General features: G+C 46.0%; 1 protein-coding gene across 1 annotated transcript; it reads left to right on the forward strand.

Annotated features, from left to right (window-relative positions):
• The first annotated feature begins 2694 nt into the window (after positions 1-2694).
• On the forward strand, positions 2695-23291 carry ATP5IF1 (ATP synthase inhibitory factor subunit 1). The gene is made up of 3 exons (XM_077295781.1): positions 2695-2854; positions 5990-6102; positions 23023-23291. Exons 1-3 carry the CDS (start codon positions 2777-2779, stop codon positions 23162-23164), a joined length of 333 nt encoding a protein of 110 aa, XP_077151896.1. The 5' UTR covers positions 2695-2776; the 3' UTR covers positions 23165-23291.
• Positions 23292-23529: the final 238 nt, after the last annotated feature.

The following is a 23529-nucleotide window of genomic DNA, read 5'->3' on the forward strand; positions in this document are numbered from 1 at the left end:
GATCGCTGCTGCCTGTCAAACTCAACGATATCGCTAGCCAGGACGCTGCAACGTCACGGATCGCTAGCGATATAGTTCAGTGTGAAGGTACCTTTACTCATATAATCTCTTAGTATGCTAGTAATAAGTATGCATAGCAAATCCTTGATTAAAGGGAGCGCCGCTCAGCAGACAAGACTTCTCAGGTCCCACACACAGGGCAGCATCTTTTTATTGGTTACACACCGCTTCGCCACAATTTAACACTACTCATAACTTTAATCAAGGATTCACTATGCATACTTATTAGGCCTCTATCACACTTCCGTCTTTCTTTTTCTGTCACAATGCGTCGTTTTGTGAAAAAAAACGGATCCAGCAAATGGTGCTGGTGGATCAGTTTTGTTCTCATAGACTTGTATAAGGCTTCTTTCACACTTGCGTCGGTACAGGTCCATCGCTAAGCGTCGGCGCGACGTACCGACGCACGTTGTGAAAATTATGCGTTGTGAAAATTACGACGTAGGCAGCGGATGCAGTTTTTCAACACATCCTCTGCTCCATTCTAAAGTCCGGGGAGGAGGGGGCAGAGTTCTGGCCGCGCATGAGCGGGAGAAAATGGCGGACGCGACATACGAAAAAATGTTCCCTTTTACGTTTTTTCGTGCCGACGGTCCGCCAAAACCTGACGGGTTTGGCCATACGTCGCGATCCGTCAGCAATACAAGTCTATGGGAAAAAAATGCATCCTGCGGGAACATTTGCAAGATCCGTTTTTTTCCCAAAACGACTGATTGCGACATACGTCACACAACGCAAGTGTGAAAGAAGCCTTAGCGACAGATTGTGACGGATGGCCACACGTTTCATCCGTTGTGCGCTGGATCCGTCGTAAAATTGCTGTCCGTCAGGCAGAGACAATGCACAGAGGAACGTTTTTCTATATGTCGGAAAATCGCTCATCGATGGATCCTGCGCTGTCCGTCGTTGGCTATAATGGAAGCCTATGAACGCAGGATTTGTCGCTGACTGTCAAAAGCCAGAATCCAGCTACGGATGCCGTCTTTTGAAACTGAGCATGCGCGGAAGAATTTTGTGTCAGGGAAATTCTCTCTCTTTTTACTATTGATGCTGCCTATGTAGCATCAATAGTAAAAAGACATAATGTTAAAAATAATAAAGAAAATAAAAAATCATGATATTCTTACCTTCCAGCGTCCCGTGCAGCCCCCGCAGCCTTCCCGATGCTCGCATTCCTAGTGATGCATAGCAAAATGACCCGATGACGTAGCGGTCTCGCGAGGTCATCACAGGTCATTGTCTCGCTATGCATCACTGGGAATGGAGCATCGGCAAGGCTGTGGGGGATGCGCAGGTCGCTGGGGGCTCCGCGGGTTCATTGAACTGTATTCATAGACTGTGTCTCCGCAAGATAGACATGCTGCGGTCTATAAAGGCGTGCCACATGTGCGTATACAGAGGTCTGCCACCTGCGTTTTTTCATAAAATCCCTTCCACTATGCTGTAACATGCGGCTGTACGCAGCGTCCAATCTGCAGCAAATCCTGAGGGTTTCCTGACCGTGGAAACATACACTAATAGTTTATATAGGTCAAATGTCGTGACAGATTCCCTTGAAGTAACTTGTACGCTATGGAAAATTTCCGCTCTGCTTTTTCCTTTTTGTTATGGCATATTGATGGTCAATATTATGGTTTTAACCAGTTAGAAGAGGCAATCATGTGTGTCCAAATCTAGAATACTCTAAGGCTATGCGCACACGTTGCGGTTTTTACCGCGGAACCGCAGCGATTTTGATGCTGCGGGTCCGCAGCAGTTTCCATTGCGTTTACAGTTCAATGTAAACCTATGGAAACCGCAATCCGCTGTGCACATGCTGCGGGAAAAACTGCGCAGAAACGCAGCGGTTTACATTCCACAGCATGTCACTTCTTTGTGCAGAATCGCTGCGATTCTGCACACATAGGAATGCATTGATCCGCTTACTTCCCGCATGGGGCTGTGCCCACGATGCGGGAAGTAAGCGGATCATGTGCAGATGGTACCCGGGGTGGAGGAGAGGAGACTCTCCTCCAGGCCCTGGGAACCATATTTGTGTAAAAAAAAAAGAGAATTAAAAAAAAAAAAAAATGATATACTCACCTCTCAGCGCTGCACGTGGCCGTCCGGTCGCAGGTTGCTGTGCGAGCAGGACCTGCGGTGACGTTGCGGTCACATGTCCGTGACGTCACGAAGGTCCTTCTCGCACAGCATCTTTGGAACCGGCCCGCCGCGTGCAGCGCCGAGGAGATCGGGACGTCAGAGGGTGAGTATAACCAATTTTTTAATTATTTTTAACATTACTATTGATGCTGCATATTGCTGCATATGCAGCATGAATAAAACCCGCAGCGGAAACCGTAAGACAAACCGCGATAAATCTGCAGGGATAACCGCAGCGGTTTTGCCCTGCAGATTTATCAAATCCGCGGCGGGAGAACCCGCAGAGGACCCGACCTACGTGTGCACATGGCCTAAAAATACCGTACTGCATTTACATGCAGGAAATCCAGTGTGACAGCCGAACACAAGACAGCAGGAAGTCATCTCTACAGTGAACAAATGGAATGTGTAATACGCATGCGCTCAAAATAAGAAGCACGCTTGGAACGCAAGCCATCACACTCAAGAACTGCGCATGCGTTAAAGTCGGTCATAAGCGGAAGCCCGGCTGTGACATTGCCTGTCACCTCCCACAATCGTCTGCGTAGAAGACAAGGTCAGGATTGTAACAAAGATGGCCGGTCATATGCGGCTGTTTCAGGGAGGTCTGAGGAACCTCGTGTACGTGCAGATGCGCCGCTCTTCTGATCAGGTAATGGCGGCTGCGTCTGAGTGACGGGTTGGGCTGGAAGGGGACGAGGGCACCATCACTTGCTTCTCGGAGAGGTTTGTAGTCAGGCCTGGTACAGGGCAGAACCCATAGGAGTGGCAGGTGGGGGTTATGTAGTTATGGGCTGGCACCGCGCTGGTGGGGACGTTCTGGTAATGATGTGCTGACTGTTCTGTGCGGGTCATTATGGGGACTACTACTCCCCTCAGGACATGTTGGGAGCAGTAGTCAGCCTCTCTCCTGGTTCATCCTTCTGCCTGACTGTGAGCATGGCGCCGTCTGGAGGGGGGGGGGGGTACTGCTCCCTGCATGGCGCCGTCTGGAGGGGGGGGGGGGTACTGCTCCCTGCATGGCGCCGTCTGGGGGGGGTGTACTGCTCCCTGCATGGCGCCGTCTGGAGGGGGGGGGGGGTACTGCTCCCTGCATGGTGCCGTCTGGGGGGGGAGGTACTGCTCCCTGCATGGCGCCGTCTGGGGGGGGGGTACTGCTCCCTGCATGGCGCCGTCTGGGGGGGGGGGGTACTGCTCCCTGCATGGCGCTGTCTGGGGGGGGGTACTGCTCCGTGCATGGTGCCGTCTGGGGGGGGGGGGTACTGCTCCCTGCATGGTGCCGTCTGGGGGGGGGGGGTACTGCTCCCTGCATGGTGCCGTCTGGGGGGGGGGTACTGCTCCGTGCATGGTGCCGTCTGGGGGGGGGTACTGCTCCCTGCATGGTGCCGTCTGGGGGGGGGGTACTGCTCCCTGCATGGTGCCGTCTGGGGGGGGGTACTGCTCCCTGCATGGCGCCGTCTGGGGGGGGGGGGTACTGCTCCCTGTATGATGATTTGACACTGTGGACCACTCCCTCCTGTTACATATTCTCTCATCTCTTGGCATCACAGACTTGGCCCTGTCCTGGATCATAGCTAACAGACCGGACATTCAGTGTCTCCCTCCCCCACACCATCTCCTCACTTCGCCCCTTGTCTGTCGGTGTTCCCCAAGGCTCTGTTCTAGGACCCCTACTCTTCTCCATCTACACCTTCGGCCCGGGACATCTCATAGAATCCCACGGTTTACAGTACCATCTCTATGCTGATGACACACAGATCTACCTATCCGGACCTGACCTCACCTCCTTACTTACCAAAATCCCGCACTGTCGGTCTGCTATCTCGCCCTTCTTTTCTACTCGCTTTCTAAAACTGAACATGGACAAAACAGAATTCATCATCTTTCCCCCACCTCACTCTACCCCTCCACCCGACCTATGCATCAATGTCAATGGCTGCTCACTTTCCCCAGTCCCACACGCTCGGGGTGATCCTTGACTCTGCCCTCTTTTTCAAGCCATATATCCAAGACCTTGCCTCCTCCTGCCATCTCAAAAATATTTCCCTGGGGAGAGGAGATACTGCTCCCTGCATGGCACTGTCTGGGGGGGATACTGCTCCCTGCATGCTGTAGATTATGAGCGTGGTGCTGTCTGGGGGGGGGGGGGGGGGAGGATACTGCTCCCTGCATGCTGTAGACTGTGAGCGTGGTGCTGTCTGGGGGGATACTGCTCCCTGCATGCTGTAGATTATGAGCGTGGTGCTGTCTGGGGGGGGGGGGGATACTGCTCCCTGCATGCTGTAGACTGTGAGCGTGGTGCTGTCTGGAGGGATACTGCTCCCTGCATGCTGTAGATTATGAGCGTGGTGCTGTCTGGGGGGGGGAGGATACTGCTCCCTGCATGCTGTAGACTGTGAGCGTGGTGCTGTCTGGGGGGGGGGGATACTGCTCCCTGCATGCTGTAGACTGTGAGCGTGGTGCTGTCTGGGGGGATACTGCTCCCTGCATGCCGTATACTGTGAGCGAGGTGCTGTCTGGTGGGTGGGGGGGGGGATACTGCTCCCTGCATGCTGTAGACTGTGAGCGTGGTGCTGTCTGGGGGGATACTGCTCCCTGCATGCCGTGTACTGTGAGCGAGGTGCTGTCTGGTGGGTGGGGGGGGGATACTGCTCCCTGCATGCTGTAGACTGTGAGCGTGGTGCTGGCTGGGGGGGGATACTTCTCCCTGCATGCTGTAGACTGAGCGTGGTGCTGTCTGGGGGGGGGGGATACTGCTCCCTGCATGCTGTAGACTGAGCGTGGTGCTGTCTGGGGGATGGGGGGGGGGATACTGCTTTCTGCATGCTGTAGACTGTGAGCGTGGCACTGTCTGGGGGGGGACACTGCTCCCTGCATGCTGTAGACTGAGCGTGGTGCTGTCTGGGGGGGGGGGGATACTGCTCCCTGCATGCTGTAGACTGAGCGTGGTGCTGTCTGGGGGATGGGGGGGGGGGGGGGGGGATACTGCTTTCTGCATGCTGTAGACTGTGAGCGTGGCACTGTCTGGGGGGGGACACTGCTCCCTGCATGCTGTAGACTGTGAGCGTGGCACTGTCTGGGGGGGGACACTGCTCCCTGCATGCTGTAGACTGTGAGCGTGGCACTGTCTGGGGGGGGACACTGCTCCCTGCATGCTGTAGACTGTGAGCGTGGCACTGTCTGGGGGGGGACACTGCTCCCTGCATGCTGTAGACTGTGAGCGTGGCACTGTCAGCGCTGGTTTATGGCCGCCCCATTCTAGCTGTTCATTTTACTCCCAAACTGCCAGTTTCCTTCTGTGGATTTTTTCCCACTACCTACTTGCATCAGCAATAAGTGAGGAGTCTAGTGAGACCAAGGGAGCGTGGATGATTAGTGATACCGTAGGGCTTACGGGGGTCACTAGCATGGGGCACCTGGATAGCCGGGGACTGTGTGTGCTAACCCCCCTCATGGAGAGACTTATTTCATGTATCTGCCTCTCTGTAGACTACATAATGCATGTTTAACCACTTGAAATGTGTGAAATTCAGGGCTTAAACAGAATATTAAAAAAGCCGCTAAGATGCCAGTATGCTGGTCTTACAGAGGCTTTTGTAAACCGAAATGGAACATATAAAGTGGTTTGAGAAAAAAAAAAAAAAAAGCCTTCTTATGGCTCCATTACTTTATACAGTATTTATTTTCCTCTGCTCAATCTGATGATGCCCGTTGTGTGAAGATGAGCCAAGCACTGAATGGGGGGATCATTCTGATGCCATCTGTGACGCTGCTTCTCTATTCTCAGTTAGGCGAGTTGGGTAAAGGAGCAGGAAAAGGTGGAGGTGGAGGAGGATCCGTGAGAGAAGCTGGAGGAGCTTTCGGTAAACGTCAGGCTGCTGAGGAAGAGAGATATTTCAGGTAACTTGGTGTTTATCACAAGTGTATGTAAACCTGGTGGGGGACGTAAAGCTGGTGACCTCCTGGATGGAGTGCTGATTTGTGACTACTCCATAGAAGGGGCTGACCCCTCCATGCACGTTCCTTCCTGTGTAAGGTAACTGGAGCAAAGACCCTGGGACCCGAGAGAACCGCTATTAGAGGATTAGGGCACATGGCCTACAACAGGTATATTAGTAAGTTATGTAAATAACTATTCACAGCTAATTTATGAAGAATTTTTCTTTTCTTGGGATCACTTTAAATAGTGGAATTTACTGTTTTATGACTTTACTGACCTGGTCCTTCACACCAGGCACTGACTTCATTACAAGACAGTCTAGCCCTTTCACTGGAGTTTATCTCCTGCTTTAGGAACTAAGAAAAATGTACTCAGGCTTAACCCCTTAGCGACATCCGACGTATACATACAGCACAAGTCGGGAGCGGGTGTATGGAGTTGGCGCATGGATTGAGTCCACCAATATCTGACTGATTTGCCGTGATATATCGGCAGGATTTACCCCTATCAGCTGTGGGTGGAACAGAAATTTGCTCGCTATTGTTAGGCTGCCGTCACACTAGCAGTATTTGGTGAGTATTTTCCATCAGTATTTGTAAGCCAAAACCAGGAGTGGGTGATAAATGCAGAAGTAGTGCATATGTTTCTATTATACTTTTCCTCTATTGGTTCCACTCCTGATTTTGGCTTACAAATATTGATGGAAAATACTCACCAAATACTGCTAGTGTGACGGCAGCCCAAGTCTTTTGAAGACCTCTATACCTGTCATCTTGTAGCTCCATTGAAACGCAGCCTGTGTCTAGGCTTCAAACGAGACTGACCACTTTTTTTTTGTTTGTTTGTTCTTTCCTATATACAGCTATAAAATAGATAGAGATACACTGTGTGCAGAATTATTAGGCAAGTTGTATTTTGATCATATGATACTTTTTATACATGTTGTCCTACTCCAAACTGTTCAGGCTTGAGAGCCAACTACCAATTAACCCCTTCCCAACCTGTGACTCCACGTAGGCGTCATGAAAGTTGGTGCCAATCCAACCTGTGACGCCTATGTGGCGTCATGGAGGGATCGTGTCCCTGCAGATCGGGTGAAAGGGTTAACTCCAATTTCACCCGATCTGCAGGGACAGAGGGAGTAGTACTGCAGCCCGGGGGGGGGGGGTTGCTTTGCACCCCCCCCCCCCCCCCCCCGTGGCTACGATCGCTCTGATTGGCTGTTTCACTTTCAACAGCCAATCGGAGCAATTTGTAATATTTCACCTATGAAAAGTGGTGAAATATTACAATCCAGCCATGGCCGATGCTGCAATATCATCGGCCATGGCTGGAAACCCTGATCTGCCCACCGCCACCGATCTCCTTCCCAGTCCTCCTTTCTGCCCCGTACTGTGGTCCGCTCCCCTTCGTCCTCCTGTCCCCCCCCCCCCCCCAAACCTATCACAGTGATCAAAAAAAAATAAATAGTAAATGACCCCCCCCCCCTTTATCACCCGCATAGGTAGGGGCAATAATAAAATAAAGAAAATATATATTTTACCCTTCGCCATGACAGCACCCACTGGAGAGATAGGGATCCGCCCCAAGGAACAGGAAACCTACAGAGACATAAAAGGGGGCGGTCCCCCTCTCCTCCTCAGTTTAGGTTTCCTGTTCCCAGGGGACAGGATCTCTAGATTCTCCGAGCTACAGCATACCTGGGCAAGAAGCATCCGCCTGTGCGGTTTCCGCGAGAACGGCAGGGGATGCAGTCCAGAAGCAGCGTCGGGGGAGACTCCGCTAGACGGCTCCCCCCTCGTCTGGCCGACATGTGGAATGCCTGGTCCGGGGAGGCCGCTCGGTTCCACGAGGCAACGCGGCAGAGGTGCGGCCCTGAAGGAGCTCCAGACGCGGACCGGCAGGTATGAGGTCCGGGATCTGAGGCACAGCGGCAGCTGGCACACCGCTCCATAGCGCAGGCCGGGCAAGATGGCGGCCGCGCGTGCGTGGTAGCGGTGAAAAAAATCCCCATACTGCCCCGGGGCGGGTGAGCACTTCCGGGTCACCCACACAGCGGTGAGGGAAAGCGCGGTTTCACGCATGCGCGGTACACCGCTGTGGGGTATGAAAAAAAAAAAAAAAACTGACCGGATCTTGGCCTATAAAAAGGGGATAGTTGCAAACGCACAGGCGATGCAACATGTCGTCCCCAGGCAAAACAGTGGACCCAGCAGGTGAGCCAGCCAGCAGAAGGTCCTCAGATGCCAACCACAGGAGCGAGACCAAGGATTCAAGATCCAGAAAGTCGCAACCTCCTATTTCAGTACCGTACAGCTTCACTGGGTGAGTGTAATTCCCCTCTGAAGAAAAAAGTTGATTCCAGCTCCACAGAGATGCCTTGAATAAAATTGAATCCTTTATTGGTACATTTTTAAAAAGACAAAAGTTGTCATGCTCTCCATAATTAACGGGAAACGAGCTACGCGTTTCGATCTGTTACAGATCTTTTTCAAAGCTACACAAACACAGACAAATCAGCATTTTAACGCTACCACCAACCAATCAATACAAAACACAAAATCATGTGACTAAAAGGTCCTTCTGATACGATACAAAATGATTCTTCTAAAAACAAACCATTTATATAAAAATTCATTTCAATATGAATATGCATGAAAAAGAATGAAAACAAAAATTATGTAAACAGCTCATGATATGATATTAATAATGGTACATTAACTCGTTACGTTTGTTAAGACCGGCTGGAAACCGGGTATTTAAATGAAAGATCCAAAAGGCTTCACGTGTGAGAAGACAACGTTTGAAATTTCCACCTCGCTGAGGTTTGTTAACACGTTCAATGCCATATGCCAAGAAGTATTTAGTACTACACGCATGTTGAGTAATAAAATGTCTAGATGCAGCCGAAACTGATCGAGAAGAATTACCTGCATTTCCTATATCATATAAATGTTCATTGATGCGCACTTTTAGCTTGCGTGATGTACAACCAACATATGACAATTGACACATAGTGCAATCGATTTTATATATCACAAAGGCAGTATTGCAATTGATGTATTGCTTAATAATAAAATTTTGTGATTTGTCAGAATTGGTGAATGACTTATTAACTACCGTAACCGTATTTAATTGGTATCGCTGATCATGTTGTGGAAACGAAAACTCACCATAAATCTCTTAGTGGGAACTCTATTCTACATGCCCGGAGTGGACATCCTTCACATACCATTCAATCTATACCGGTGGGTGAGTTTGTTAGAGTAATTCTTCTCGATCAGTTTCGGCTGCATCTAGACATTTTATTACTCAACATGCGTGTAGTACTAAATACTTCTTGGCATATGGCATTGAACGTGTTAACAAACCTCAGCGAGGTGGAAATTTCAAACGTTGTCTTCTCACACGTGAAGCCTTTTGGATCTTTCATTTAAATACCCGGTTTCCAGCCGGTCTTAACAAACGTAACGAGTTAATGTACCATTATTAATATCATATCATGAGCTGTTTACATAATTTTTGTTTTCATTCTTTTTCATGCATATTCATATTGAAATGAATTTTTATATAAATGGTTTGTTTTTAGAAGAATCATTTTGTATCGTATCAGAAGGACCTTTTAGTCACATGATTTTGTGTTTTGTATTGATTGGTTGGTGGTAGCGTTAAAATGCTGATTTGTCTGTGTTTGTGTAGCTTTGAAAAAGATCTGTAACAGATCGAAACGCGTAGCTCGTTTCCCGTTAATTATGGAGAGCATGACAACTTTTGTCTTTTTAAAAATGTACCAATAAAGGATTCAATTTTATTCAAGGCATCTCTGTGGAGCTGGAATCAACGTTTTTCTTCATTGTTATATTTCACCACGTGGATCGGCGTGGAGGTTCCGTGCACCCATCAACGGTTGTCTGGTGAGCTGGCTTTTTGTTCGTTTTTTTGTAATTCCCCTCTGCCTATAAAGCTGACACTCTTTTCCACAAATGACTTATTCACCCAGGCCAAAAGGAGACAAAAATCTAAACACAAACAGTGTGCTTTATGTGACGAGCCTCTCCCAGATTCCCACCCCAAAAAACTCTGCAATCAATGTATGACTGAAACAATGCAGAGTCCATCTATGTCGGTCACAGATATACGGGCCATAATTAGAGAAGAATTACAGGCCATCTCACAAACCAGTACCCCCCCCCTAAAAAATCCGGTAAAGAAAAGGCAGTATCCGGCTCTGAGTCCGAGGAGGAAGGCGTTATCCACTCAGACTCCTCGCAGGCATCATCCTCTTCCTCGACACAATCGGACATTGAGGGTCGAGCTTGTTTTCCCCTTGATGGGGTGGACAACCTAGTAAAATCCATCAGGAATACAATAGGTTGTGAGGATGCAAAAGACGACCAAACTGCACAAGACATCATGTTTGCAGGATTGGCAGAGAGGAAGAGAAGAGCATTCCCAGTAATTCCTGCGGTTAAGGCACTGATAAAGAGGGAGTGGGAGAAACAGGACCAGAGAGGTTTTCTCCCGTCAGCCTCCAAAAGGAAGTACCCCTTTAATGATGAGGAGTTAATTTCATGGACAAAAATTCCTAAGGTGGACGCTGCAGTCGCCTCCACTTCAAAACAGTCAGCTCTACCAGTCGAGGATGCGGGCCTACTTTCTGAAACTCTAGATCGGAAGGCAGAATCGTCACTAAAACGATCATGGGAAGCTTCCACGGGCATATTTAAGCCATCAATTGCCAGCACGTGCACAGCTAGATCCATGCTTGTTTGGATTGATCAGCTGGATCAACAGATCGAACAGGGGGTCTCCAGACAAATTGCGGGATGCGATACCACTAATTAGAGCTGCAGCAGCATTCATGGCCGATGCTTCAGCTGACTCTCTTCGCCTTGCAGCAAGATCAGCGGGTCTGATTAATAATGCCAGACGTGCGTTATGGATGAAGAGCTGGAAGGGGGATACGCAGTCAAAGGCTAAGATCTGTGCTATTCCATGTGAGGGTGAGTTTTTGTTTGGGAAAGCATTAGACGAGATCCTCAAAAAAGCGAAGGAGAGGAAAAAAGCCTTTCCTGACCCCTCAATTCCTTTCTATAGGAAGACCTTTAGGAAGAGGCCGTTCGGGAAAAGAACACAAAATGAAAGACCGTCACGATGGGCCACAAGAGAGGGAAAACAGGGTGGCACTATGTTTAAAGGCCCCCCTTCCGTAGGGACAATAAATTCTAAAACACCAGACACCCCAGTAGGGGGTAGGTTAAAATTTTTCTTTCCCCAATGGCGAAAAGTCACGTCAAGTTCCTGAGTGCTAAATATTAAGGAAGGAATGAAGATAGAATTCCTCCAAATTCCCCATGACTCTTTTATTTTAACAGCCCTTTCCTCACCAGGGCAACAGAAGGCCCTTGAACTGGAAATTCGAAGTCTCCTAGTTAAAAATGTTTTGGTTAGGGTGCCAAAGGGACAAGAGGGTAGAGGGTTCTACTCTCCGTTATTTTTAATCCCTAAACCCGATGGTTCATTTCGAACAATTATAAATCTTAGAAAACTCAATACGTTTATTAAAAATTATACGTTTAAAATGGAGTCTATTAAATCGGCCATTAAGCTCCTTTTTCCAAACTGTAAAATGGGCGGCATTGATTTAAAAGATGCCTACTACCATCTCCCTATCCATAGCAGGTATCAAAAATACTTAAGAGTGGCAGTAACTCTTGAGGGGGAGATTCATCATTTCCAGTATACAGCCATGCCCTTTGGTCTCTCCACGGCACCTAGGATCTTCACGAAGGTAATGTTAGAAGTAATGGCCTACCTTCGCCAGAGAGACACCTTAATCATTCCCTACTTAGATGATTTTTTAGTTGTAGGGAATTCGTCCCTTCAGTGTGCGGAACGATTAGCTGACACTGTCTCGTCCTTAGAAAACCTGGGCTGGATCGTCAACTATAAAAAATCCAGACTCATCCCACTTTCTCTTCAGACATTTTAGGGTTCAATCTAGATTCCATAAAACAAAAATGTCTACTTCCCCCAAGAAAAAATATATCTTATAGAGGGTAAAGTACTGGCGGCCATTCACAAACCTCAAATGTCCCTGAGGGCAGGAATGTCCTTGCTAGGATCCCTTTCCTCCTGTACTCCAGCCGTTCAGTGGGCACAACTTCATACCCGAACGTTGCAACACCAGATACTTCGGGAACAGAGAAAATTTCTGGGGCACCTTGAATCAAAAATAACTTTATCCGAGAAAGTCTTATCCTCCTTAGTGTGGTGGCTAGATAAAAACAACCTAGCAGGGGGTGTCCCTTGGGTAATATCACCATCCCACACGATAACTACGGTCGCTAGTCGCCACGGGTGGGGCGCACACATGGGAGATAGATTCTGCCAGGGAACCTGGGATAAAAATGAGGATTTATATTCATCAAACCTGAAAGAATTGAATGTGGTAAACTATGCACTGCGTCAATTTCTCCCACAGCTACGAGGAAGCCACGTCAGAATCTGTTCAGACAACACTACGACAGTGGCGTATTTAAACAAACAAGGCGGCACAAGATCAGACGCTCTAATGTCTTCCGCAAACAGTACCTTAATCCTGGCCGAAAAGCATCTGTTGTCCCTCTCGGCAGTCCACATCAAAGGAGAGAACAATCAACAAGCAGACTTTCTAAGTCGACACACTCTTCATCAAGGAGAATGGTGTCTCAATCCTCACATTTTCCACAAAATAACATTGTTATGGGGCAAGCCCCAAATAGACCTGTTCGCTACAGAACAAACAAGTCCAGAAATTCGCATCTCGGTCCCGTGCAGATCACCCGGACATTCTAGATGCTCTTCAAACACCCTGGCAATTCAAGCTAGCGTATGCTTTCCCTCCGATAATTCTGCTTCCACAAGTAATACGGAAGATCAGGGAAGAGCAGGCCAGGATAATACTGATAGCACCATTCTGGCCCAAGAGATCATGGTTCTCGTGCCTGCGGTCAATGTCTGTGACGGATCCTTGGGTCCTTCCCTCAATCCCAAACCTTCTCTCTCAGGGACCTTTCTTCCACCCTCAGGTGGACAGCCTCCACCTGACGGCCTGGAATTTGAAAGGCAGATATTAAATTCCAGGGGGTTTTCAAAAGGCCTAATTGATACACTCCTGCTTAGCAGGAAACCATCTACAACAAAAATTTACACCAAAATATGGAACAAGTTTCTTCAGTTCCATACTAGTTCAAACCCCTCTGAAGTCCCAATAAAATCTATACTAGAATTTCTACAGAAAGGGAAAGAGTTAGGTCTGTCGGTTAACACACTAAAGGTCCAGGTGTCCGCTCTGGGTGCCCTCTATGGCCATAATATTGCTGGTAATAAATGGGTATCCCGCTTCATCACGGCCTGTGAACGAGTTACTCCTGTCCACATACCTAGGGTAGCTCCTTGGGATCTAAATCTAGTCTTAGACTCTCTAACAGAATCTCCGTTTGAGCCTATAGACACAGCATCTTTGAAACACTTGTCGCTGAAAACAGCCTTCTTGGTAGCCTTAACATCGGCTAGAAGAGTCAGCGACATTCAGGCCTTGTCGATAGATCAATCTTACCTTCTTACATTTCATGACAGACTAATCTTAAAACCAGACCCCTTATACCTTCCTAAGGTAGCAGGGAAGTTCCACAGGTCACAAGAGATACATCTTCCTACTTTCTTTAAAGACCCCTCTACTCCTGAAGAACAAAAATTTCATACTCTAGACGTCAGGAGAGTAGTTTTGCAATATATTGAGAAAACTAGTAGTTGGAGGCAGAGTAGGGCTCTGTTCATATCCTTCCAGGGCAAAAAGAAAGGATATGGAGTTACAAGAGCAACATTATCCAGGTGGATAAGAGACGCTATCCGGTTGGCCTATTCCATGAAAAATGAAGAACCTCTGGAGGGTATCAAAGCACATTCCACCAGAGCCATGGCTTCTTCCTGGGCCGAAAAAGGGAACGTGCCAATCGAGGATATATGTAAGGCTGCAACTTGGTTGGCTCCTTCCACTTTCTATAATCACTACAGGCTTGACCTGTCTTCCGACTCTGACCTACACTTTGGCAGGACTATCCTCAGCACGGTGGTCCCCCCCCTAGGTGTTGGTCTCTGGAAATCTCTCCAGTGGGTGCTGTCATGGCGAAGGGTAAATAGCCGGATTACTTACGGTAATGCTCTTTTAATGAGTCCATGACAGCACCCAGTCACATCCCTCCCTAATAAAAGCCAATGTAATTACTTCTATGAAGTTTATATTCTGATGATACATTGTAATGGTTGACTAACACTGGCGGTCCTCCGGGTACTCTGAAATTAAACTGAGGAGGAGAGGGGGACCGCCCCCTTTTATGTCTCTGTAGGTTTCCTGTTCCTTGGGGCGGATCCCTATCTCTCCAGTGGGTGCTGTCATGGACTCATTAAAAGAGCATTACCGTAAGTAATCCGGCTAATTTTTTTTTTTTTCTTCCCCCACTAGGGTTAGGGCTAGGGTTAGAATTAGGCTATGTGCGGATTTGGCTGCGGATCCGCAGCGGATTCGTAGCAGTTTTCCATCAGGTTTACAGTACCATGTAAACCTATGGAAAACCAAATCCGCTGTGCCCATGGTGCGGAAAATACTACGTGGAAACGCTGTATTGTATTTTCCACAGCATGTCAATTCTTTGTGCGGATCCCGTTTTACACCTGTAGCTCAATAGGAATCCGCAGGTGAAATCCGCACAAAAAACACTGGAAATCCGCGGTAAATCTGCAGGTAAAATGCAGTGACATCAGGGGTCTCCAAACGCAACATGGCGGCACCATTGATTCCAGCCAATCTTGCGTTCAAAAAGTCAAATGGTGCTCCCTCCCTTCCGAGCCCCGACGTGCACCCAAACAGTGGTTTACCCCCACATATGGGGTACCAACATACTCAGGACAAACTGGGCAACAATTATTGGGGTCCAATTTCTCCTGCTACCCTTGCGAAAATAAAAAATTGCTGGCTAAAACATAATTTTTGAGGAATGAAAAATGATTTTTTTTTTTTCACGGCTCTGCGTTATAAACTTCTGTGAAGCACTTGGGGGTTCAAAGTGCTCACCGCACATCTAGATAAGTTCTTTGGGGGGGTCTAGTTTCCAAAATGAGGTCACTTGTGGGGGGGTTTCTACTGTTAGGCACATCAGGGGCTCTGCAAACGCAACGTGACACCCGCAGACCATTCCATCAAAGTCTGCATTTCAAAAGTCACTACTTCCCTTCCGAGCCCCGAAGTGCGCCCAAACGGTTTACCCCCACATATGGGGTATCAGTGTACTCAGGACAAACTGGACAACTTTTCAGGTCCAATTTCTCATGTTACTCTTGTGAAAATAAAAAATTGCGGGCTAAAAAATAATTTTTGAGGAAAGAAAAATGATTTTTTATTTTCACGGCTCTGCGTTATAAACTTCTGTGAAGCAATTGGGGGTTTAAAGTGGTCACCACACATCTAGATTAGTTCCATGGGAGATCTAGTTTCCAAAATGAGGTCACTTGTGGGGGAGCTCCAATGTTTAGGCATACAGGGTCTCTCCAAACGCGACATGGTGTCCGCTAATGATTGGAGATAATTTTTCATTCAAAAGTCAAATGGCGCTCCTTCCCTTCCGAGCCCTGCCGTGTGCCCAAACAGTGGTTTACTCCCACATGTGAGGTATCGGTGTACTCAGGAGAAATTGCCCAACACATTTTACGATCCATTTTATCCTGTTGCCAATGTGAAAATGAAAAATTTGAGGCTAAATGAATTTTTTTGTGAAAAAAAAAAAAAAGTACTTTTTCATTTTTACGGATCAATTTGTGAAGCACCTGGGGGTTCAAAGTGCTCACTATGCATCTAGATAAGCTCCTTGGGGGGGTCTAGTTTCCAAAATGGGGTCACTTGTAGGGGAGCTCCAATGTTTAGGCACACAGGGGCTCTCCAAACGTGACATGGTGTCCGCTAAAGATTGAAACCAATTTTTCATTGAAATAGTCAAATGGCGCTCCTTCCCTTCCGAGCCCTGTCGTGCGCCCAAACCGTGGTCTCCCCCCCCACATATGAGGTATCAGCGTACTCAGGACAAATTGTACAATAACGTTTGGGGTCCAGTTTCTCTTTTTACCCTTGGGGAAAATAAAAAAATTGTTGCTAAAAGATCATTTTTGTGACTAAAAAGTTAAATGTTCATTTTTTCCTTCCATGTTGCTTCTGCTGCTGTGAAGCACCTGAAGGGTTAATAAACTTCTTGAATATGGTTTTGAGTACCTTGAGGGGTGCAGTTTTTAGAATGGTGTCACATTTGGGTATTTTCAGCCATATAGACCCCTCAAACTGACTTCAAATGTGAGGTGGTCCCTAAAAAATGGTTTTGTAAATTTCGTTGTAAAAATGAGAAATCGCTGGTCAAATTTTAACCCTCATAACTTCCTAGCAAAAAAAAAAATTTGTTTCCAAAATTGTGCTGATGTAAAGTAGACATGTGGGTAATGTTAGTTATTAACTATTTTGTGTCACATAACTCTCTCTTTTACCAGAATAAAAATTCAAAATTTGAAAATTTGCAAAATTTTCAGAATTTTAGCCAAATTTCCAGTTTTTTTCACAAATGCAAAAAATATCGACCTAAATTTACCACTACCACTAACATGAAGCCCAATATGTCTCGAAAAAACAGTCTCAGAACCGCAAGGATCCGTTGAAGCGTTCCTGAGTTATTACCTCATAAAGGGACACTGGTCAGATTTGCAAAAAACGGCCAGGTCATTAAGGTCAAAATAGGCTGGGTCATGAAGGGGTTAAGTAAATCAGGTGATGTGCATCTCTGTAATGAGGAGGGGTGTTGTCTAGTGACATCAAAACCATATATAAGGTGTGCGTAATTATTAGGCAACTTCCTTTCTTTTGGCAAAATGGGTCAGAAGCGAGATTTGACGGGCTCTGAAAAGTCCAAAACTGTGAGATGTCTTGCAGAGGGATGCAGCAGTCTTGAAATTGCCAAACTGTTGAAGCGTGATCACCGAACAATCAAGTGTTTCATGGCAAATGGCTAACAGGGTCACAAGAAGCGTGTTGGGCAAAAACTGCACAAAGTAACTGCCCATGAATTGAGGAAAATCAAGCGTGAAGCTGCCATTTGCCACCCGTTTTGCAATATTTCAGAGCTGCAACGTTACTGGAGTAAAAAAAAAAAAAAAAGCACAAGGTGTGCGATACTCAGGGACATGGCCAAGGTAAGGAAGGCTGAAAAACGACCACCTTTGAAACATAAGATAAAACGTCAAGACTGGGCCAAGAAATATCTTTAAGACTGACTTTTCAAAGGTTTTACTTACTGATGAAATGAGTGACTCTTGATGGGCCAGATGGATGGGCCAAGGCTGGATCAGTAAAGGGCAGAGAGCTCCACTCCTACTCAGACGTCAGCAAGGTGGAGGTGGGGTACTGGTGTGGGCTGGTATCATCAAAGATGAGCTTGTGGGACCTTTTCGGGTTGAGGATGGAGTGAAGCTCAACTCCCAGACCTACTGCCAGTTTCTGGAAGACAACTTCTTCAAGCAGTGGTACAGGAAGTCGGTATCGTTCAAGAAAAACATGATTTTCATGCAAGACAATGCTCCATCACATGCCTCCAACTACTCCACAGCGTGGCTGGCCAGTAAAGGTCTCAAAGAAGAAAAAATAATTACATGGCCCCCTTGTTCACCTGATCTGAACCCCATAGAGAACCTGTGGTCCCCCATAAAATGTGAGATCTACAGGGAGGGAAAACAGTACACCTCTCGGAGCAGTGTCTGGGAGGCTGTGGTGGCTGCTACACGCAATGTTGGTCGTAAACAGATCAAGCAACTGACAGAATCTATGGATGGAAGGCTGCTGAGTGTCATCATAAAGAAAGGTGGCTATATTCGTCACTAATTTATTGGGATTTTGTTTTTGCATGTCAGAAATGTTTATTTCTAAATTTTGTGCAGTTATATTGGTTTACCTGGTGAAAATAAACAAGTGAGATGGGAATATATTTGTTTTTTATTAAGTTGCCTAATAATTCTGCACAGTAATGGTTACCTGCACAAACAGATATCCTCCTAAGATAGCCAAATCTAAAAAAAAAAAAACCACTCCAACCTCCAAAAATATTAAGCTTTGATATTTGAGTCCTTTGGGTTGATTGTTAACATAGTTGTTGATCAATAATAAAAAATGAGAATAATTAATGCCAAGTAATTTTTACTGCACCATGTACACCATAAAATCAGTTCCCCAAAAAAGTCAATTCTTTTTGTTTCGCAATTTCACCACACTTGGAATTTGTTTTCCTATTTTCCAGTAGACTAGACTATGAAGTAAAATAAATGGTGTCATTCAAAAATGCAACTCTTCCTGGGGAAAAAAGCAAGCCCTCATAGGTCTGTGGGTCGAAAATTAAAAGTAATGGCCCTTGAAGGGAAGGAAAAAATGGATATTGGCCATGTTGGGAAGGCTTAATTGTTGAAATTAATGTTTGGTATTATTGGACCTCAATCTGTATTTGATGAGCAGTCCTGTCCTTAATGGCTATCCTTACAGGCTTGGCTCTTAACCCCTTAAAGGACCAGAGGTATTTTTGGTTTTGCGTTTTTTTTTTTTCTGTCAATATGGCCATGTGAGGGCTTCTTTTTTCGGGATGAGTTGTACTTTCTCACGAAACCATTGGTTTTTACGTTTTTTTTTTTTTTTGCATGCTTTAATAGTCTCTATGGGAGACTAGAAGCTGCAGTTGTCTGATCGGCTCTACTACATATAGGCGAAGATCAGATCGCCTGTGTGTAGGACAAATGCTCACTTGCTATGAGCGCCAGGCAGTGCTCATAGCAATCTGGCTATGTCAACCATAGAGGTGTGCTCGAGACCTCTGGTTGTCATGCCAACCCATCGGTGACCCGCGATCACATGACGGGCTCACCGATGGGCAGGATATCTGGCGTGCTTCCTGGAAGCACGAGTTAAATGCCGCTGTTAAACATTGACAGCGGCATTTAACTAGTTAACAGCCACAGGTGGAATGTGATTCCACCTATGGCTGTTGCGGGCTCACGTCAGCTGTATATATATCAGTTGTCATAAGCCCGGTACGGTGCAGGCTCAGCCAGCACCAAACGAGGGAAGTCCCACTTCAGTGTACTACTACGCCCGTTGTCGGAAAGGGGGTTAATAAGGGAAGGGGTTCCTGTACAGTGGCGTTATGGTGATCATGCGGGCAAATAAGCTGTGCCCACACAATCGCAGGAAATGCTGCCTAAATGATAGCCAAGCTCCGACTGTCACAGACAGGTGCCTGCACCGCCTTCTGCCTGTTTGACCGCTGAAATGCCGTGATCAATAGCTACCGCAGCATTTGGAAGGCTAGGAGAGCGAAGAGGCTCCCTTTCCCACTGATCAGGAGCCCCGTGATGCAATCGCGGACTGTCAATATTATATATAATACAATATTCTTTAATATTAAATAATGACCTCTGGATCTTGGCCCATGCCAGGAGCATGCTTTAAAAGGTGTTTACACTACACTAACAAATGTAATGCATTTGCAGTATATGTGTATTGTAATGCATTATACCAGTGATCAAAGTAATTAAAGTTCCATAGAGGGACTTGGTAAAAAAAAAATATATATATAAAATTATGTAGTAATGTATTAAAAAAATTAAAATAAAGTCAAAAGCTGCATCCATAAATACGTATATTTTTGATAAACAATACACCTGGTATCGCCGCATGGGAACACCGTAAAAGTTTTTTCATCATAGCTGAACAAAATGTAGAATAAAACGCAATCAAAAAGATTTATGTAAATAGAAATGGCATAGCTGAAAACGTCTTGTCCTGCAAAAAACAAACTCTCATTCAGATCTGTCAGTAGAAAAGCAAAAAAAGCTACAACTGTCAGAATATATCAATGTAAGGCCGGTTTCACACGTCAGTGGCTCCGGTACGTGTGGGGACAGTTTTCTCACGTACCGGAGACACTGACTCAAGTAGACACATTAAAATCGATGTGTCTCTGCACATGTCAGCGTGTTTTCACGGACCGTGTGTCCGTTTGAAAAACACAGAGACATGTCAGTGTTCGTGGGAGCGCACGGATCACACGGACCCATTAAAGTCAATGGGTCCATGTAAAACACGTACCGCACACGGATGCTGTCCGTGTGCCGTGCAGGAGACAGCGCTACAGTAAGCGCTGTCCCCCCAGCTTGTGCTGAAGCCGCCATTCATTTCTTCTCTCCAGCAGCGTTCGCTGGAGAGAAGGAATGAAAAATCATTGTTTTTTTTTATTGTTTTTTGCGGTTGATATAAAGTTCCCGGTAACCAACCCCCTCCCACCCCCTGTGCGCCCGCCCTCTGGAAATAAAATACCCAGCTTCCTGGATGCTTCCTCTCAGTGCCGCAGCTTGTCCTGTATGAGCGGTCACGTGGTGCCGCTCATTACAGTGATGAATATGCGGCTCCACCTCCCATAGGGGTGAGCTGAGTGAGTATTTTATTTCCAGCGGGCGGGTGCACAGGGGGTGGGAGGGGGGAGGTTACCGGGAACTTTATTTCAACCGCAAAAAAAAAAACAATGATTTTTAATTCCTTCTTTCCAGCGAACGCTGCTGGAGAGAAGAAATGGCGGCTTCAGCACCCAAAGCAGGGGACAACGCTTACTGTAGCGCTGTCTCCTGCACGGTCTGTGTGGTACCCAGTCGGCACACGGCTGCCGCACGTGTGCCACACTGATGTGCCACGTGAGCACACGGACAGGGATAACTCCGGTACCGATTTTTCCGGTACCAGAATTATCTGGACGTGTGAGACTGGCCTAAAAAACCTGACCTGAAAAAGAAAGCTTTTTTAAAAAAAAATAAAAAAAAAAAAATCCTAAATTGCTGTTTGTTTGGTTTATTTGTTTTTTTTTTTTTTGCTAATTCTGCCACACAAAAATCAGAATAGAAAGAGATTTTAAAACAGAAATGCTCTCGCGTAGCGGTCAGCCAAAAAATAGGAAAATTATAGCTTTCAAAGTGTGATTAGTGATGAGCGAGCGCGCTCGGATAGCGTGTTACCCAAGTATTTTCGGTGTGCTTTAATATGTTCAAGTCTCTGCGGCTGCATGTTTCACGGCTGTTAGACATATTACTCAAGCATGCCTGAGATACTCATAACAACCAAGCATGCTCGCTTATCACTAGTGGTGATGCAAAAACATTTTTTTGAAGGTGAGGGGTAAGCGTTTTTAGGGTGTGATGTATTTGTTTTTTTGGTTTTCTTTTTTCTTAAGGTTTTGCCACTATTTAAATCCGGTATTGCTGTAATGGTAGTGACACAATGAATGGAGGCATCTTATCACTTATACTGCAAGGTGAATAGCATAAAAAAACAAACAAACAAACCTTGAACTGTTGATTTGTTCGTTCTGCCTCAAAACGATCGCAGTAAGGCTCTGCTCAGGTTTATCCTGCACTCTACGCGGAGTGCTTACACTGGGGTTTTCATGTAAATCTCTAAAATTCATGATTCGCTTAAGATCCCCAACAAAACAATCCGTATAATGAGGCAGATGAAGTTATTTTGGACTGTCTGGTCTATGATCCAGCAATGTCCGTTTCTTTAGGCCTCTGAAAAGCCGGACAGAGACAAAACTGAGTCTGGAGTAATTCTGCCTGCTCATTAGTGAATGGATCCATCTGAATCATGTATTACGAGATTTAGATGGAAACCCTGATGTAGAATTCAAGATAAATAAGAACTGATCCAGTAAAAACTTCAACTTGACCCACAAAAAATGTCTCCACTCCACTGCAGTTGGTGTCCACATGTTTGTGATTTAATGTAGTGAGGGCGTGGCCATGCCTCCTCTTCTTGGTCTGGCTGTAGGTCAGACACCAGTGAGCAATTGTCCCTGATGGGAGGGGGGAGCAGTGAGGAGCAGATCCTGTCACACTGAAGTACAAGCGTTATAAAGATGATAATGGTGCACAGAACATCTCCTCTTTAGGCTGGGATCACACATGCGAGAAATACGGCCGAGTCTCGCATGTTATTACTCAGCATTGTCGCCGTCATTTAGGAGCGGAGCATGCGGCTCCATGTATTGCTATGCGGCCCTGAGTGTGATGTCGACAATGCCGGGTATTAAAATGCGAGACTCAGCCGTATTTCTCGCATGTGTGATCCCGGCCTTATAGTTTGACAAAGACCGTGCAAAATGTTTCTCCCCAGAGTACCCCTTTAATTAGTGCACTATTGACTATTTTTGTTTTTGAGGACCTAAAAAATAAAAAGTTCAATAACTGCATATTTTTCGATATTTTCATAAAAAAGCAAACCTTGTCAACCTAAATTTACTATCATGAAGTACAATGTGTCACATCCATATAGAACATGTGTAGCCAGAGCAGGTATGAACATGGCCAGTGTGTTCAGTGCATTTTTGGTAACCGTGTTTTTTTTTTTTTTTTTTTTTTTTTCCATGTTCTTCCACCCTAAAGAAAAAAACTCCTAAAAACGGACACGTGAAAAGCTCCATAGACTATAGTGGAGTCAGGTGTACTGTGGCTTCCAGCACAACTGGTGTTTTGGAAGCTCTGTACAAGGAAGACTTAAAAGGGTAGCGCTACATACGGCCCCCTTTATTTTCAGAACTGCAGTATCCTAGTTAATAATGAAAAGAGTAGACCAAGTTAACTTATTGTACATACAACTGGTGCAAATTATCACCATGTACAGTTTTTTTTTTTTTTCTTTTTCTGTGTATAAGTGCTTAGTAAAATATTGCTATTTGACCAAACCATGTCACTCACTCTGTATCCAAAATATTCCACAGGCAAAAAGAGCAGGAACAACTTGCTAATATGAGAAAGCTTCATGAAGAAGAGATTGGTCATTGTAAGTCAGAAATTGAACGTCTGCAGAAGGAAATTGAGAGACACAAGAATAAAATCAAGAAACTGAAGCACGATGATTAAACCCATCTGCACTCTTATGTTTGGCTGCTCTTCTGTTTGTGGATCACACATTATGACGCTAGATGTTGCATAAACTCTGATTGTGATGTCTTTGCATATATTAAATAAAGAGAACCCCTCAGTTGTACGTCATTTTGTCTTCCTTTTGTATATTGACCTGTTTGTAGATGTTGGTTACATAAAGTGGGTGACGTGGGGCACCCCGCTTTGCAACTTATTAAATTTCTGTACAAAAATCTACCCTTTTCCCATAAATCTGAACACATCCTAAAGAATCCTATAGGCTTTGTGGCAAAATTGCCCTATTCATTTGAATAATTGTGAGGTACAAAATTTTCTGCAACAAAATCTGACACGTGTGAATT

Source organism: Ranitomeya variabilis, chromosome 3, assembly GCF_051348905.1.
Source record: "Ranitomeya variabilis isolate aRanVar5 chromosome 3, aRanVar5.hap1, whole genome shotgun sequence".
Classification (NCBI taxonomy): Eukaryota; Metazoa; Chordata; class Amphibia; order Anura; family Dendrobatidae; genus Ranitomeya; species Ranitomeya variabilis.

Coding starts and splice junctions, on each gene's coding strand:
- ATP5IF1 (XM_077295781.1), top strand. CDS start 2,777: ATGGCCGGTCATATGCGGCTGTTTCAGGGAGGTCTGAGGAACCTCGTG. Junction 2,855..5,989: donor TGCGCCGCTCTTCTGATCAG/GTAATGGCGGCT, acceptor CTCTATTCTCAG/TTAGGCGAGTTGGGTAAAGG. Junction 6,103..23,022: donor GAGGAAGAGAGATATTTCAG/GTAACTTGGTGT, acceptor AATATTCCACAG/GCAAAAAGAGCAGGAACAAC.